Source organism: Chionomys nivalis, chromosome X (assembly GCF_950005125.1).
Source record: "Chionomys nivalis chromosome X, mChiNiv1.1, whole genome shotgun sequence".
Taxonomy (NCBI): Eukaryota; Metazoa; Chordata; class Mammalia; order Rodentia; family Cricetidae; genus Chionomys; species Chionomys nivalis.
In genome coordinates this window covers 95,265,185-95,281,122 of record NC_080112.1, presented here as the reverse complement: position 1 = coordinate 95,281,122, position 15,938 = coordinate 95,265,185, and the positions used below count along the sequence as shown (strand labels likewise).

The following is a 15,938-nucleotide window of genomic DNA, read 5'->3' as shown; positions in this document are numbered from 1 at the left end:
TCCTGTAATCACAGCACTTGCAAAGTAGACATAAGAGGATCAAACATTTCAGGCCAGCCTTAGCCATTACAGGGTTTGTGCTAGACAAGACTTTTTTCCAAAAAAGTGATAAATATATAGAATATGTCAGATATGGTGGTGCACACCTATAATCCCAGCACTCAAGAGGCAGAGGCAGGAAAATCTCTATGAGTTCAAGGAAAGATTGGTCAAAATAGGGAGTCCCAGGCCAGCTTCTTCTATATTAGGGAGTTCTGAGCCAGTCAATGATACATAGTAAGACCCTGTCTCAAACAACCGCCCCCTCTTTGTATATATACATATTTGTGTGTTTTTATTATCTGTGAAATATACCTGTGAAATAGTCTGTGAAATATATATATTTCACAGAAGCAATGCCAAAGAATTGATGGAGGAAGGTCATTGGTTAAATAATAAAGAAACTGCTTGGCTCTCATAGGTCAGAACATAGGTGGGTGGAGTAAACAGAACAGAATGCTGGGAGGAAGAGGAAGTGAGCTCAGACGCCATGCTCCCCTCTCCCGGGCAGACTCGATAGCTCTCCTCTCTAGGGCAGACACAATGAAGCAAGCCGCCAGCTCAGACATGCTGAATCTTTCCCGGTAAGACTGGTGCTACACAGATTATTAGAGATGGGTTGATCGGGATATGAGAATTAGCCAGTAAGGGCTAGAGCTAATGGGCCAAGCAGTGTTTAAAAGAATACAGTTTGTGTGTTGTTATTTCTGGTGTAAAGCTAGCCGTGCAGAAGCCGGGCAGGACGAAAAGCAGGCCCGCAGCTCCACACAACAAAGAATAGAGCAAAGAAAGAAGAGAAAGATAAAAAGGGAAAGAGGAGGAAAACAAAAGCAGAAATACAAAAGTAGAAATAAAATGGAGGTCAGTACAGATTAGCTGTACTAACCCCCAATTAAAATCCTACAAAATGTTAACTTTCAAGCCTTAAAAAAATAAGTTCAGTGGCAAAGGATTTGCAAAAGCTCAGCTGGGCAGTGTGATGTGTGCCTGCAATTCCTTCTACTCAGAATGCTAAGGTGACAGAAACACTTTAACTCAGGAGTTTGACAGAAGCCTGGGCAAAGCCGGTAAGAACCTGTCTTAAAAAATGAAGAAAACAAAACCCAAAACATAAAAGCTCCATCTCAATTCACTAACAAGCCACTGACAAAAATGAGTCCAAGTTAGTCTCAATTTAGATTATGTAGCATGTTCACAACAACGTCTCTTAATGCTTTATAAAGTGGCCTGATTATCAAATCTCGGTTCTGGAGAGAGTTACCATGGGAACACTGACAGTGAACAGACACAAGGTAAAGCCTGAACAGTACACAAATAAAGCATACCTAGCCTGAAACGCTGACAAAATCATTCCAATTTTGAAAGCCATAGTTCATCCTCAAATGAACAGTCTGTCTTCAAAATATCAAATAATGTATGACAAAAACAACTGTATAGATATTAGGTTTGTATGTGTCAAAATTAGGAGACCAGGAATATTCCACAATACTATGACATCATACATAAGCTTTTTATTTCTAATTTAAGAACACACTTGACAAATATAAAAGCTTCCCAGTAGACAAACATGAGCTTGAGATAAATAAGAGTGAACAAAATGCTCTAAAACAAAGCTGCCGGAATGACTCCTTCATTTCTAAGCCTCTGCAAAAGATAAACACGGAGCAGTCAAACAACCTGGTAAATAATACCAACTAGAAGAACTTGCCCTTTTCTACAGATTTCTATTCCCTGCTTTATGGTTTCGTTTTTCCCTCTTTCTGCCCAATTCTTCAGTCTCCATTCAGTTACTTACATTCTCTCATACTCTTTATCCACCCAGAGCAGATTAAAAGGCCCGTTCTGCCCCTTCACAAACTCCTCTAAGGGGGTCAACAGTTGTTCCAGCTCCTTCTGCTGGGACAGGATAAAATCCAATTCCCGTTCCAACCTGAACAAAACAAGTCAACAGAAGGGCTGATGGAAGCAATTTTGGGTAACAAATTAAATGTCAATAAACAGCAGCGGGAAAACAACAGAACAAAAATATCTTGAGTCTTTCAAGCAAAGAAGTCGAAGGTTCTACCTGCTCTGGTCCAGCTTCACTCTTTCCACTTCACGATGCAAAAGAGTAATCTTTAAAGGGAAATGGGAACAAAACCATGTCAATATTCAAACTGTCTCAATAATTTTAGAGCAATACACATTTTCTCGAACACACGTCAAATACCAAACACTTCCTAATTCAAGGAGCATATTAGCTTAGGAAAATGTTTCCAAGTTCAATAGTGCAACAGAAAACGAATCACAAAACCAAAGTCTATTCTCTTGTGCTTTTCTGGGAATACTTGTACAATACAGGAAGGTTAATGAGAATATCTCCCTACCTCATCACCACTCTCAAGCAAGGCCTGGTTCCAAACATTGAGGTGGTTGGCCTGGTGAAAAAAGTGCTTTTCTTGCTCCTGCAGTTGACGGCTCCACTTGTCCACCATACTATCCAGGTGACCATAGGTCATCACAGGAGTTGCGATTGAGCTAAAACATAAAAAGATACACTATAATCATATCTTTTAAAGTGAGATCATATTTTAAAACCAATAGTACAGGAAGACTAGGGGGAAAAGACTGTGGGGGAGACTCTCACATCTTGCTTTCCCACAAAATAATACCAGGTAAAGGTGATTTTAAAACAGCCAGTTAAGAGCTGGGTGGTGGTGGCGCACACCTTTAATCCTGGCTCTCAGGAGGCAAAGGCAGGTGGATATCTGTGAGTTCGAGGCCAGCCTGGTCTAGAGAGTGAGATCCAGGACAAGATTCAAAGTAACAGAGAAACTCTGTCTCGAAAAAGCAAAAAAAAAAAAACTTTTAATATGCTTATATATTTGTAGCAATGTTATCTTAAATTTGAATTATGTTGTAACTTAGTGACTTGAATTTTAGAGATGCAAATAAGGTGTAAAATTGGTATAGTTGTGATACAGAGTATATCATAACTTAATGGATAATGTATTTTAGATATATTCTCTAATAAAAATCAGAATTATAAAAAAGGCCCATTTAATACTCTGAATATTATGCTAAGAGAATAGAGCAAATACTTCTTAAGATGTCTACTAAATCACAGTCTGCTTCCATACTTTCTGTTAAATCAGAACAGCATGATGAATGCTCCCGAAACCATGTTAGTCCAAGCGTGCTTCTGAGCTCTATTCGCAAAAGATCAGCATCCCTTACCCACAAGGACCAGAGAGGAACTCCAACTCCCCTGAAAATTGTAAATAAAAAAGCTGAGCATCACTTGATCTTGGATTCTGTGACCAGGGCAGCTTGTGCACACTCTAGCAGAAGTAGTATTAGCGCAGCTCAATGGGAGGTAGCAGGTAATATTCCTGGCATAGCAGGCAACATTCTAATTTCCTACTGCGCTCCTACTAATGGTGACTTGTACGGCAGGCTGAATGAAGCCAAATCCTTACTCAAGAGCAACAAGACTTAATGAGATTGAGTAAGGCAGGATTAATCTTTAGACTTCAGCTTTTGCTCTGGTATCACACAAACCCAGTAGAGAATCTAACCTCTAAAGCCTGAATGAACGCTCTAAGACAAGTTTGGACTCCCATTCCTCCATTCTGGGAGTCAACGAGACTCGGTGGGGAGTTTAATCTCCACCTGAATGGGCAAAACAAAAAATGAAGGAGGCCAATCAAAAGACTATGTCCTTTCTTCCATAAGCCTTGTGTCAGTGAGGCCCAGCAGAGGGCCAAGCTTCCATGTCAATAGAGCATCCATGTAGCATCGATTCTACCATACAAGGTAGTAATGAGGTAGAGTAGTTGACATCCTGTGTCCTCTCTGTCAGCAAGGTCCAAGCAGCTGAAATTTTGCCTACCCCTGGATCAGCTAAAGCACTGAGTTAGTTCATCACCCACCTCTTCATCTGGGGCTCCAGGGCCCACCTGCAAGCTGGGCTCGCATTCCTACAAGAGGGAGGGAAGTGGTGGGGTACAGTGTCCCACTTGTGCAGGAAATGAGCCAGCAGAACTAAGAACGTTCAACTTCCACGCCACCCAGGTGCAGTGAGGCAGTACAACTCAGTGCTTCGTTTTTGCTGGGGTGCCGGGGGCAAGGTCCAGTGGGAAGCAAAACATAAAAGCACACCTACCCTTCGCACTAGGTCTCAACAAAGGGACTATCTAGTGAAAAGACAGCAGATATAAATAGGACCCAAACACTCCTAACATAATAGACAAATGGCCATGACACAATAAAAGTGATCTGTATCAGGCACCGAGAAAAATCACTCGAAAGAGAAAAAGCTGGCATCACAGATGACAACATTAAGAGGTATCAGACACTGGGAACTGTCTGAAAGGAATTTTAAAACAGTCACTAAAAATGTCTGCAGAGGGCAATTTTTAATCCTCTTGAAATAAATAAAATCAGCAAAGAAATGTGGATTATAAAGACAAGTGGAAAATATACAACTGAAAAATATAATAACTAGAATAAGCCTACTTGAAGGGTTTCACACTAGAGTGGCGCTTACAGAAAACAATCAGTGAACTTAATGGTAGATAATTAAAATTTACAGACCAGCAAAGAGAAAACAGAGACAAACGAAAAATGTCTCAAGGACATAAGAGGACAATAATAGCTGAGATAAAAATGTATGCAAGAGAATTTCCAGAAAAAGAGAATGGGCCTGAAAAAATTATTGGAAAGAAAAGGTTGCAAACTTTGAGAATTTGGCAAAAGATATAAACGTGAAGATTCAAGAAGTTAAACAAACAGAAGTAGAATAACTCACGAAAAGCCACGGGGTGAGGCAACTGTGGTAACCACCATGTTATGGAAATAGCCCTACAAAAATCCATGGTGAGACACAGAGCAATTGGACTTCTGAAAGGTAGAGATAAGTTTTAAAATTGTGGAAGCGAAAAATAGACATAGGAAAAAATGTACTTAAAAGAGAAGAGCAATTGAGTGATAGCTGACTTCACACCTGAAGCTGAGGTTAGGGAGAAGGTGTACACTTTCAAAATAAATAATCATGAAAAGAAAAGAGGGAACTATTTAGGGGGAAGGAAGGGATTAATAACAAGAAGTGGGTGTGAGAAATAGGGGACAGCAGCAGGGGCACAAATAAAAGCAAATTATGATATATATATATATATCATATATATATATATGGAAATGTTATAGTGATGCCCATTTCTTTGTGTGGTAAACAAAGTTAATAAAAATAACTATAAAGGGCACTAGAATTTCTCAAAAGAAAAACTCATAAAGCTAAAGAAAGAAAATAAGACAAATCCAAAATTATTTTATTGAGAACTCCAAAAATCTAGTCTTCACAATTGAAGAAACTACAAGAATAAAATATGGTAAAACTCCAAAATCTGAAAATACCATAACAGATTCTAACAGACATACACAGAACATTACATGCAATACAAGAAAACAGAATGTTTGGATTTTCATGGAACATTCTGCAAGATGGACCATCTTCTCCTGCACAAGAAAAAAAATCTGGATATAAAATAGCTGAAATCATATGGTACATTCACTGGCTATCACGAATACCAAAAGAAAAGAAGAAAAATCTCAGAACACTTGGAAAGTAAACAGCATGTTTCCGAATAATCCATGGCTCAAAATGCAATCAGAGCATAATGAAAGATGTGGGCCGCAGGAAATGCAGGGCATGAAAGGCTGGCATGAGAAGAAAATGCCTCAAATCAATAGTCTAAGATCATCCGCTAAGAAACTAGCAAGAAGAAAATAAACACAGTATCACCAGGAGAAAAGAACCAACCGTGGATAACAATGAAACTGAAAACAGGGAAGTTTTACAGAATAATCAATGAAACAAAAGCTGGTTCTTTAGAGAAATATCAATAAAATTCACACGAGAAAGACACAGACCACCAACATCAGAAATGAAACAAGAATATAGCTCCAATATGGAAAGACAATAATGGAGGGCCACAAACAACTTTATGCTCATGAATTTGACAATGCATAAAAAGAATGGACCTGTTCCTTTAAAACCACACACTGCTGAAGCTTATTAAAGATGAATCGGACAGTCTGACTGGTACTGGATCTATTAAATACGTTTATTTTTAATTTAGAGGATTCTGCAAGAGAATTATCTGGGCGCAGAAGTTTTCATTAAAAAATAGTTAAAGAATTAGTATCAACTCTAGAATTTCTTTTAGAAAATAGGAATAAGAATGACTCCTGGAGCTTTTATAAGCTGTAAGGTTGGAAGTGATTCATTAAATGTTATTCTGATATCAAAACTTAAAAGCAAAAACAAAATCAGCACGCATACATACAAAAAGCACACAAAATCCTAAATTATACAAACATATCTATCATTGCACCATAGCTAACGAGGATCAAGAGTATAAGAACCAGAGGTCGTAGATGACAATAAGGACCCAGCAGGGCAGCTGTACACATGAGCTCGCGGAGGTTGGGACAGCATGCATGAGACCTGTGCAAGCTCAAGCCAGTCCAAATGCCAACATGGAGAGAGGAGGTGGGCATGAAGTCCCACCCTCAGTCTGGCTGCTAGGAGAGGGACAGTAAGTTTTCTTCGAGAGGGTAGCTGAAGAGGAAGTTCACATATTCAATAATTTATGGTCAGGGCCAATCAGACTTGATGGGTGTATAAAAAAGAAAGGAAAACCCAAAGTTGGATGAATAGGATCTGGATGGGCCTGGGGGGAGCTGGAGGAGAGCATGGACGAATATGATCAAAACACATTGTATCAAGTTCTCAAAGACCTAAGGACATAATTTAAAGATGTGCAACATCATTAGATGTCAAAATTCATACCACAATAAGATCACTTCATATCTTTAAGAAGGGTAGTAAAAATATGTCACATTGTCACAACCAAGCAAGACAATATGGACAGTCTAGGTAACTCCTACACTACTGGTAGATACACAGAATGCCACAGTCACTCTGGGAAAGTATTCGGCACCTAAAAGTAATAAATATACAAACATCATACTGACAAGCACCTATGTGCCTAGGAAGATAGCTCAGAGGTTAAGAGCGCTGCCTGCTCTTCCAAAGGTCCTGAGTTCAATTCCCAGCAACCACATGGTGGCTCACAACCATCTGTAATGAAATCTGGTGCCCTCTTGAGGAAGAGACCTGGTCAGGTGTCCTCATCAACTTAGACCATGAAAGCCAATATGGACAAGTTCAGTAGAACTGCCATATATGGGCTGCCCATGCATGCTTCAGCAGTGACAGGGAATAAATTTCATTTCATTTTCAAGTAAGACTTAGGTTCACAAAAATATGTATACACAAATGTTCATATCAACAGTCTCAAACCTATAAGTGACCTAGATGTCTATCAATACTTCCATGCTTAAACAAACTACATTATACAAAATAGCATGGAATACTACTCAGGAATGAGAGAGAGAGAAAGAGAGAGAGAGATCAAGCCATTGGGTGGAACTGGAGGAATTATGCTTAATGAAAAGAAAAGGCCAATTATTAGAGGACATATGTGGTCCATGTCTGCATCTATGTTCTTAAAATATTGTGAATATGGAAATAAAGAAGAGATTAATTACTGTCCAGAGTTAAGGAAAGAAGGAGAGATGTGCTCATAAAAGGGCACCAAGAGTAATCCTTGTGGAGACAGAACTATTCTGTCTGTATGTTTTTCTTTATTATTTTTAATATTTACTTTTATTTTTTATGTGTGTATCTCTATGTGTACATGTATACAGGTATCCATGGAGACCAGAAGAGGACTCCGGAGCCCCTGGAGCTGGAGTTCTAGGCAGGTCTGATGTGAGGTCCAAACTCTAGTCCTGTGGAATAGCAGCAAGAGCTCTTAGCCACGGAGCCTTCTCTCCAGCCCCCTATTCTGGATCATGATGGCACCAATGACAATATTCTAGCTTTGTTCAACACTATAGTAATGCAAGGGTCTGTCATCGCAGGAACGGTACAAAGGACACACAGGATGCCTCATTTAATATGCAAGTTTATATAAGCTCTAGAGTTTGCTTAAATCTTTATCATGACGCACACATTACAATGTGTGTGACCAGTAAAGAACTACCTAATCTCTGGGTTCCAGTCTGCTATAAAACAGCACCCCAAACAGAGTCTATCTCATGAGATAACTGTGGATATTAAATGGTATGATGTTCCTAAAGAATTGTCATCTTGCTAAATATACAGAATTGCACAATAAATTATAGCTACTAGTAGTAATAGTAATGACTGTATAACAGTATTGCAGAAGCCTGTTGACGGTTCAACTTCCTGAGCTACATATGAAAAAAATCCTGCCTTGTTCCCTTAACTGATTTGTAAAATACTAGTTTCAAGCTACCCATGCAATTATGCATGTGATAAGCCAAAACACAAAATTTCAAATAAGCAAGCTTACTTTACAGTCATGGTAACCGGCAGAGAAGCCACACTGATTAAGCCAGTGTCGTTATGCCAAGGTGATGCTGGTGGTTTCAGATACAGGTTGAATCCACTTGTAATTGTAGTAGTAGTGTTGGTGGTAACAGTGGTAGTGGTTGTCGTTGAGGTTGTGACTAGAAAATAAAATAGTGTTGGTAACAATTTACAGTGTTAGTAAGAAATGAGAAGCTTATGTCAGTTAAGCCTCAGTCATTCAAGACAATTAAAAAAAATATGGGGAGTCATTTGTTAATAAGAACTTGAAATCAAAAACATAGATTTCAACTCAACTCTGTTGCAATATGAAGTGATATAGTGCACAGCAGGCATCTAAATTAACCTTTATGCTGAAAATTAAAACTCCTGGAGAGATTCATTAAAATATAAAACATAACTTAACCAGCTCTATAACCATTAAAGGGATTTAATCAATTCTCAAAACTCTTCCCATAAATATTGAAAATGCCAGACCCAGATGGCTTCACTGGTAAGTTCTATTTAAGTTTAAAAGAAAAGCCCCACGATTTGTAATATACACAAAATTTCTGTACATATTTTGGATAAAAACATAACTATTTGCGAACTAATTCTTCCAAATTAATTTGCCAAATCATAGGGTTAAATCATCAGACTAAATCAAGGATATATTCTAAATCTTAGTGTATATTGTAAAAGTGACCCACCAAAGTGATTTTGGAAAAAATTAAACCACTATGTTTTTGTCAATAGGGAAAAGTGCCTACTTCTCTACGTCTTAGCTAAGACTGGACATGCGTATCTGTCAACCTGGTTAGTAAAAGCTTCTCCGAGTTTTATTTACATAGCAGAAATTTTGGGTTGTTTTACCCCTTCTAGAATGCCCTCTTATAGAGTAAAACTAAACAGACTTCACAGCCTAAGTGCTTTGTTTCCGACTTTTGGCTGTGGATCAGATGTAAGCTCCCAACCTCTGCTCCAGTGCCGTGCTGGACTGCTGCCATTTTCCCTATCGTGATGTCCATAGACTCTAACCTTCTGAAACTCTAAGCAAACCCCAAGACATTCTTTTATCTATGAGTTGCCTTGGGCATAGTGTCTTACCACAGCAATAGAAAAACGACTAAGATATTAATCATAATAATTTTAAAGAACCTCACAGCTAAAGTTATGACAATAAACCTTATGCAAAGCTACTACTGATATCAACCGTCATAGATGGAATCAAACATCGTGATTATTTTTAAGATGCAGAAAATCCATAGCTTCTATTGGCAAACTGAGTTAAGCCGGCTCATGAAAACAACAATTTCTTTAAAATGAGTAAAACTTACTTGAGAGTTCCTGGGAAGCCATACAGGCAGGAACATTTGACATTGTAGGAAACATGGTACTTGAATTGTCAGTGGTGGCCACAGTAGTAGATGATAGAAGCAACCTAAAAATCAGAGTAGCAAGGAAAATATAGTGACTAAAAAAAATAACTCTCCACAAGTAGAGCACCAGTGCAAGATTCATTTGCATTGGGGAAATATGAGCAAAGAATGGAGACGCACACAACTACAAATAAAACGTCTTTGGTTAAAAAAAAAATAGAAGCAGAAGCTGTATTTTAAAAATGCTCATCAGTACTGCCTGCTAACAGCCTTCTAGCAACCTCACTGAAACAGTAAACAGATGAGAAGCATCCCCCTCCCTGGAAGTGCACCATAAGAACTCCTGTGAAACTGTTTGAAACCGGTGAAAGTGGTTTTTAAAAATTGTAAACTGCTGGAAATTATCCTAAGGGGATACAGTGACTGAAGAAAGCTTTCTTCAAGAACATCTGTTAAAAGTCAGTGGTCTAACAGTGATGGGCTACATATGGCATATGAGCCATAACTCACTGCATTCCTCCCACCCCCTTGCTTGCCTTTGTACAAATAACACTCCAGATAACAGTGGTTTAGTAGACTGGGTGCTCTCTGGCTCTGGCTCTCAATCAAGGGAGACGTGGCTTCCATGAGAAAGCAAGCAGCCACATTTTCATCATCTCCAACACGGATGTGAAGGGCAAAATTCCTGGTGAATACAGCCAAATCTTCTGGGACTTGTTTCTTTGAGCCAGTTCCCATTCATAGGATAGAAACTTCACGCCAGAAGGCGGAGAATAGTAGGGAATCAACCACCCCACTCTGATCCCGTTGCCTAAGCTCATTCACAGCTCAAAGTTTCCCATGTGAAGAGGCAATCAAGGTCAGTGGCTCTTACCATTGCGCAGCACCCAAAGCCCTGGGTCAAAGAAAGATTCTGCCCCAGAGCTAACCGCTGGTCCTAAGAATAGAGAGCTCCAAAATTCCCCCACAAAGAAGTGACTTTTTGTAAAACAGAGCATGAAGTAGTTCCAGTTGAAGGAGTTCCTCTTAGAAGGTGAAGATTTGGTGGTAAGTGATTAAATGGTGAGAGCTTTATGCTAACAAGAAGTTAGGCTCTTGGCGCTCTAGTCTACCAGAATTAACAAGGAGGAATTAAGCACTGTTGTATGCTATAGCACGATCAAATCTTGGAACAACCAAGCTAAATGAAAGAAATAAGCACAAAGGCAATGTATTGCATGATTTCAATTGCATAAAATGTCCAGAATAGGCAAAGTCATAGGCAGAGATGTATTAGTGGTTGCCAAGGGCTGCAGGGGTGGGGAGGGAGGTGGCTTAATGAAGGGTGACTGCTAACTGGTTACAAGGTTTCTTTTAGGGGTAATGAAAATGTTCTCAAGTTACATTCTGGTGGTGGTTGTATACTCTGTGGCTATATTAAAACCCACTGAATTGTACAATTTCAAAGAGTGAATTGCAAGATGTGAATTATATGTCAATTATACTGTTATTAAAAAACACATTATCATCTCAAGAGAAGAAAAAAACTGCATTTGACAAAAGCACAATGCCCTTTCATGATAAAAACACTCAACGAACTGGAAAGAGAAGGGAGCATCCTCAGCTCTTACTAGTGGTTTTTAATAACATGAAATAGCAAGGCTATTTATTCTGCCATATGTTGTAAATAGTCTCCTAACCCAGTTTGTCAATGGCTTTTAATTTCTTACTATTCTATAAGTAGTCAAACATTTTCATCATTTTCCCCTTTATAGTCTAATCTAGGTCTCAAAATTATATTTTAAAAGACTTTCCCTCTTAGACATAAGAAAAAGTGCTGAATCTAATTTTAAGAGAAAACTGCAAATTGTAACTACATTGAAAGAAATTTCACAAAACAGATGACAAGAACTTCAAAACTATTAACACTTTACTAAGTACCAAGAAAAAAATCAGGCAGCGCCATGGATTCCTAATGAGAGTGTAGAGTGGCATGGATCCTATGGGAAATGGATGGTCAAAGTTTTAAATATTAAATGCATCTATCATTTGAGACAGAAATATTCTTCAGGAAACATATCCATAAAGAATGTATAGTCACAAAATACATGTGTGCGTAAGTCAAAGAACTATACACCTAGAAGTGACTAACTGTACACTTAAAATGGTAAAGTTTTTAATGTGCATTTTACCACAATAAATATGTAAGATGTTCTTGTGTACTTGTGTAATACCACATAAAATGATACCCAGGGCTAGAGAGATGGTGAAGCAGGTAAAAATGCTTGCCACCAAGCCTAAAGTTTCATACCCAGGATTCACATGGTGGGGTGGGTACTTCCTAGAAGGACTAAATGGATTCCTGTTGTCCTCGAACCTTCGCACATGTTCTATGGCACACACATACACACAAATACATAAATGTAATAAAAATCATATCCACTACATTACTGTTTGCATCACCAAAATGAGGAAACTAATACAACAATTACCAAGAGAGTGGATATACAAATTATAATAATCCGGAACATGGGATACTATGATGATATTAAAAAGATGCTGAAGAGCCTCTCAATGATGTGAAATGAAATCAGGTTTAAAAGGTTTCAAACAAGCATAGTATAAAATTTACAAGTTGAAAAAGCAGGGTACACACTAGGATATAGGACATATTCTCCAATACATCCAGAACATCGAATACTATGATGATATTAAAAAGATACTGAAGAGCCTCTCAATGATGTGAAATGAAATCAGATTTAAAAGGTTTCAAACAAGTATAGTATAAAATTTACAAGTGGAAAAAGCAGGGTACACACTAGGATATAGAACATATTCTCCACGTGTGAAAAAGATGGGAGGTTGGAGCCTCAGGGACGGCTCAGTACCGCAAGGTGATGGGTGATGCAAGCCTGACAATCCGAGTTCTGTCCCTGGAACCCACTTAAAGGCAGAAGGAGAGAAACTCGAGAAAAGTTGTCCTCTGAATTCTCCATGCAAGCCATGGCATATGTGCCACCCCCCATAGTAACTATAATAGTCATAACTTTTAAAAGGGAAAGGCTAAGAACACAACGGCAGTGCTTAGCTGGGAATGGAGAATGCAGAGGGGTGCAGCGCAGAGGGGGTGTACTACATCTATTTGTAGTATTTATAGTTTTATTTTGAAACCATTTGCCTATATTATTTAAGGATTAGACATAAATACATGTTCTTGTAGCCAGTGTGGGAAACATTACTTACATAGTTTCACATTCACCTACACCCTTAAAATATTTATGCACTCTATTTTCTACCTTTAATTCATACAATATTTCTTATGATTAATATTTTAAGCAAACAACAGTTAGCCAGCTATTACAATTCATTTATTCATTATTTTGCCCTCTCCCCCACGGAACTGAAATACCACCATCATACACACAGGTTTGTTTCTGTGTCTTAAAATATTTCACTGATTTTTTTTCTTCCTGTGCCTGCTACATAATAGAATCTCAATTATTACAGCCCTAGAATTATTTAAGTCTACATTACATAACATTTTAAACTTACAGGAAGAGCATCAACTCATGCATTTTGATGTATTTTCCCGAAACCAATCCATCATTACTTGCTTAACACAACATCAGGAACGGCAGGTCTCCTGCATTTATTCCTACACTCGAATTTTAGAAAATTTCAAGTCCTTTGCTCCTTTCCTTCTTCCCCAAAACAACTATGGCTTCACCAGAATTGCACTGGATGGATAGGTTAACTTGGAGGTAAATATCACTTTGATATTACCGAGTCTGGTCATTCAGTGATCCTGCTCATTACCCAGGGTATCTTCCATATATCTCAGTAAAACTGTGTTGCTTCCCCCATCTAAGTCATGCATATTTTCCAAAGCTTATTCCCGGGCATTTCATAATTTTGGCTGAAATTGTTAATGGGCCTTTTCTTGGCTGTATTTCCCAACAACTATTGCCTAAACATAGCGAAGCTATTGATTTTTATATTATTTATTTTGTAAATGGCCGTATTACCGAAACTTCTTCACTAGCTCTAATTAAATTTCTACTTGATTTATTCCCATATTTTAAAAATCCTGATCATTTATCTGAGATACTGGCATAATTTCAGAACCTGTCCTTAAATCACACACCCAAAGATAACTAAGGAAGCAAATATCATTTAACATGGCTCACTTTAAAGTTAAATGAATCTTACTCCAACACAGAAAAGGGTTTAAGACACAAAACCTTCTTTTCCTCATTAAAACTAGAGCAGGATTTAACACGGCACTATTGACAATTTGGGTCTGATTATATGTGGTTAAGGAAGACTGTCCTGCACAACATAGGACATTTATTGAGCGCTACCTGACATGCGCCACTCCCGGGCATATACTCAAAGGCCTTTAGATCCTACTGCAGTCTTATCTACACGCCATGTTCACTGATGCTCTAGTCACGAGCTAGGAAACGAAATTAATTTGGACATCCATCAACTGATAAACAGAGAGGGAAAATGCAGTATACACAATGGAATGTGACTTAGATATGAAAAGGGAAAGCACGGAATTTGCAGAGAAATGGATAGCACTGGAAAAAATATACGGAGTGAGGTCACCCAGGCCCAGAAGTGGCAAATGCTGCATGTTCTCTTTCATATGTGCATCAGAGCTCTGACTGTTTTGCATTTTAAACTTCAAGTACAAGTTGGACCCAAGAAATTAGAAAGTGGCCAATAGGAAGGGATACAGTAATGGAGTGGGGAAAGTAAAATACAGGTAAAATCCAAGTAGAGGGAGGACACTGAGAGTGGAAAGGCTCAAGCAGGGAAGGTGGAGGGAACATGGGGAAAAACAGGGGGCAAGAGGCAGGTTAACCAAAATGAAGGGTGCATGGGAAAGCCATATGGAAACCTACTACTACCGTGCATTCCAATTAAAAATGTAATAGGGATAGTAGAATTCATGTAGTATGTGAGAAGATGTGGCAAAACGTACGATTAAAGGCTTAAAAAAAAAGAATTAATGGGATTTAGGGATGGGGGAGATGACGGAGTAGGGAGTTGATAAAACTAAAAAGTCTTATGAAAATTCACCACCATTGGCTAGCTAATTATAAAAATAGAATTTTTTTTTGAAAAAGGGGTTTGAAGGGTTGGTTCTACCATGTAATGGTTAGCACTCTGGATTTAGAAGAAAAAGGAGTTTGAACAGCAGTATCCTGCATGGGTGGACAGTGCTGATCCCAGAAGACACAGGATACCAAACAAAAATTTCAGTGCCGGGCATGAGCTGCCCCCTGAGAGGTATTGTTCGGGAAGAGGCTAGTGGTACCCAAAACAACACAGGCTATTGCCATTGTTCTTGGATGCCCACCATAACGACTGCTGAAGACACCACATACTTTGGTTGAAGGACATAAAGAAATCTATCTCAAAATGACCAGGAAATTTCTTCCCTACTAGCTAGATTTCATAGTGCCAGACTGTGCTACACAAGACACTGGAAAAAAATATTTGTCAGTGGTCTTACCTGGCAATGGACCCCGAATGCTGCAATACCAACCTCCCAATGTAAGATGCACTTACTGGGCAATAGTGGCATGAATATTGGGGTTAGCTGACCACTTTCTGACTGGATTTGAGTTCTGCTCTGTAAAGGGAATTCATGTCAGGTGCTGTATACCCGGTTAAAAGCCCATGGGTTAGGAGGTCCTAAGCTCATGAGAGGACACCTACTATTATTACTTTGTTAAGTGTTCATATCGTCAGCCTGCCTTCTAAATATTTTTATTTGTACCCAAAGACCTGGGCTGCTCTTAACCTTGGTCAGAGAAGCTTCCTTTTACAGTGAGGAGCGGGTAATAAAGACATAAATGGTCAAAGTACTGAAAAAAAAGTAAGTGTGAGTATTTAGCTCAAAATGGAACATTCATACCAACCTCTCAATCCTTAATGCTCAGTGAGCAGCACTGGAAAGGGGGCAGAGAGAATGTAAGAGCTAGAGAATGGGGGAGATGAGTATTGTGAAATGCTGTCTTCAGGACATGACATGTTTATTGCACTTATGAACTCATGGTAGCTGTGGTCACCCGCATAAGACCCACACAAGATGAAGCCAGCCAGCAGTCTAG

The 15,938-nt window shown here is 38.8% G+C and overlaps 1 protein-coding gene across 1 annotated transcript in view; it reads right to left on the bottom strand.

Annotated features, from left to right (window-relative positions):
• The window catches only part of Nup62cl (nucleoporin 62 C-terminal like), a 61,842-nt gene that overhangs the window by 26,702 nt on the left and 19,202 nt on the right, over window positions 1–15,938 (bottom strand). The window contains exons 2-6 of the mRNA XM_057760215.1: window positions 9,793–9,896; window positions 8,460–8,616; window positions 2,406–2,556; window positions 2,105–2,154; window positions 1,835–1,969 (exon numbers count right to left, since the gene is read on the bottom strand). Of these exons, the coding sequence (XP_057616198.1) occupies window positions 1,835–1,969; window positions 2,105–2,154; window positions 2,406–2,556; window positions 8,460–8,616; window positions 9,793–9,847 (548 nt within the window). The 5' untranslated portion in view covers window positions 9,848–9,896. The remainder of the gene's footprint in view (window positions 1–1,834; window positions 1,970–2,104; window positions 2,155–2,405; window positions 2,557–8,459; window positions 8,617–9,792; window positions 9,897–15,938) is intronic.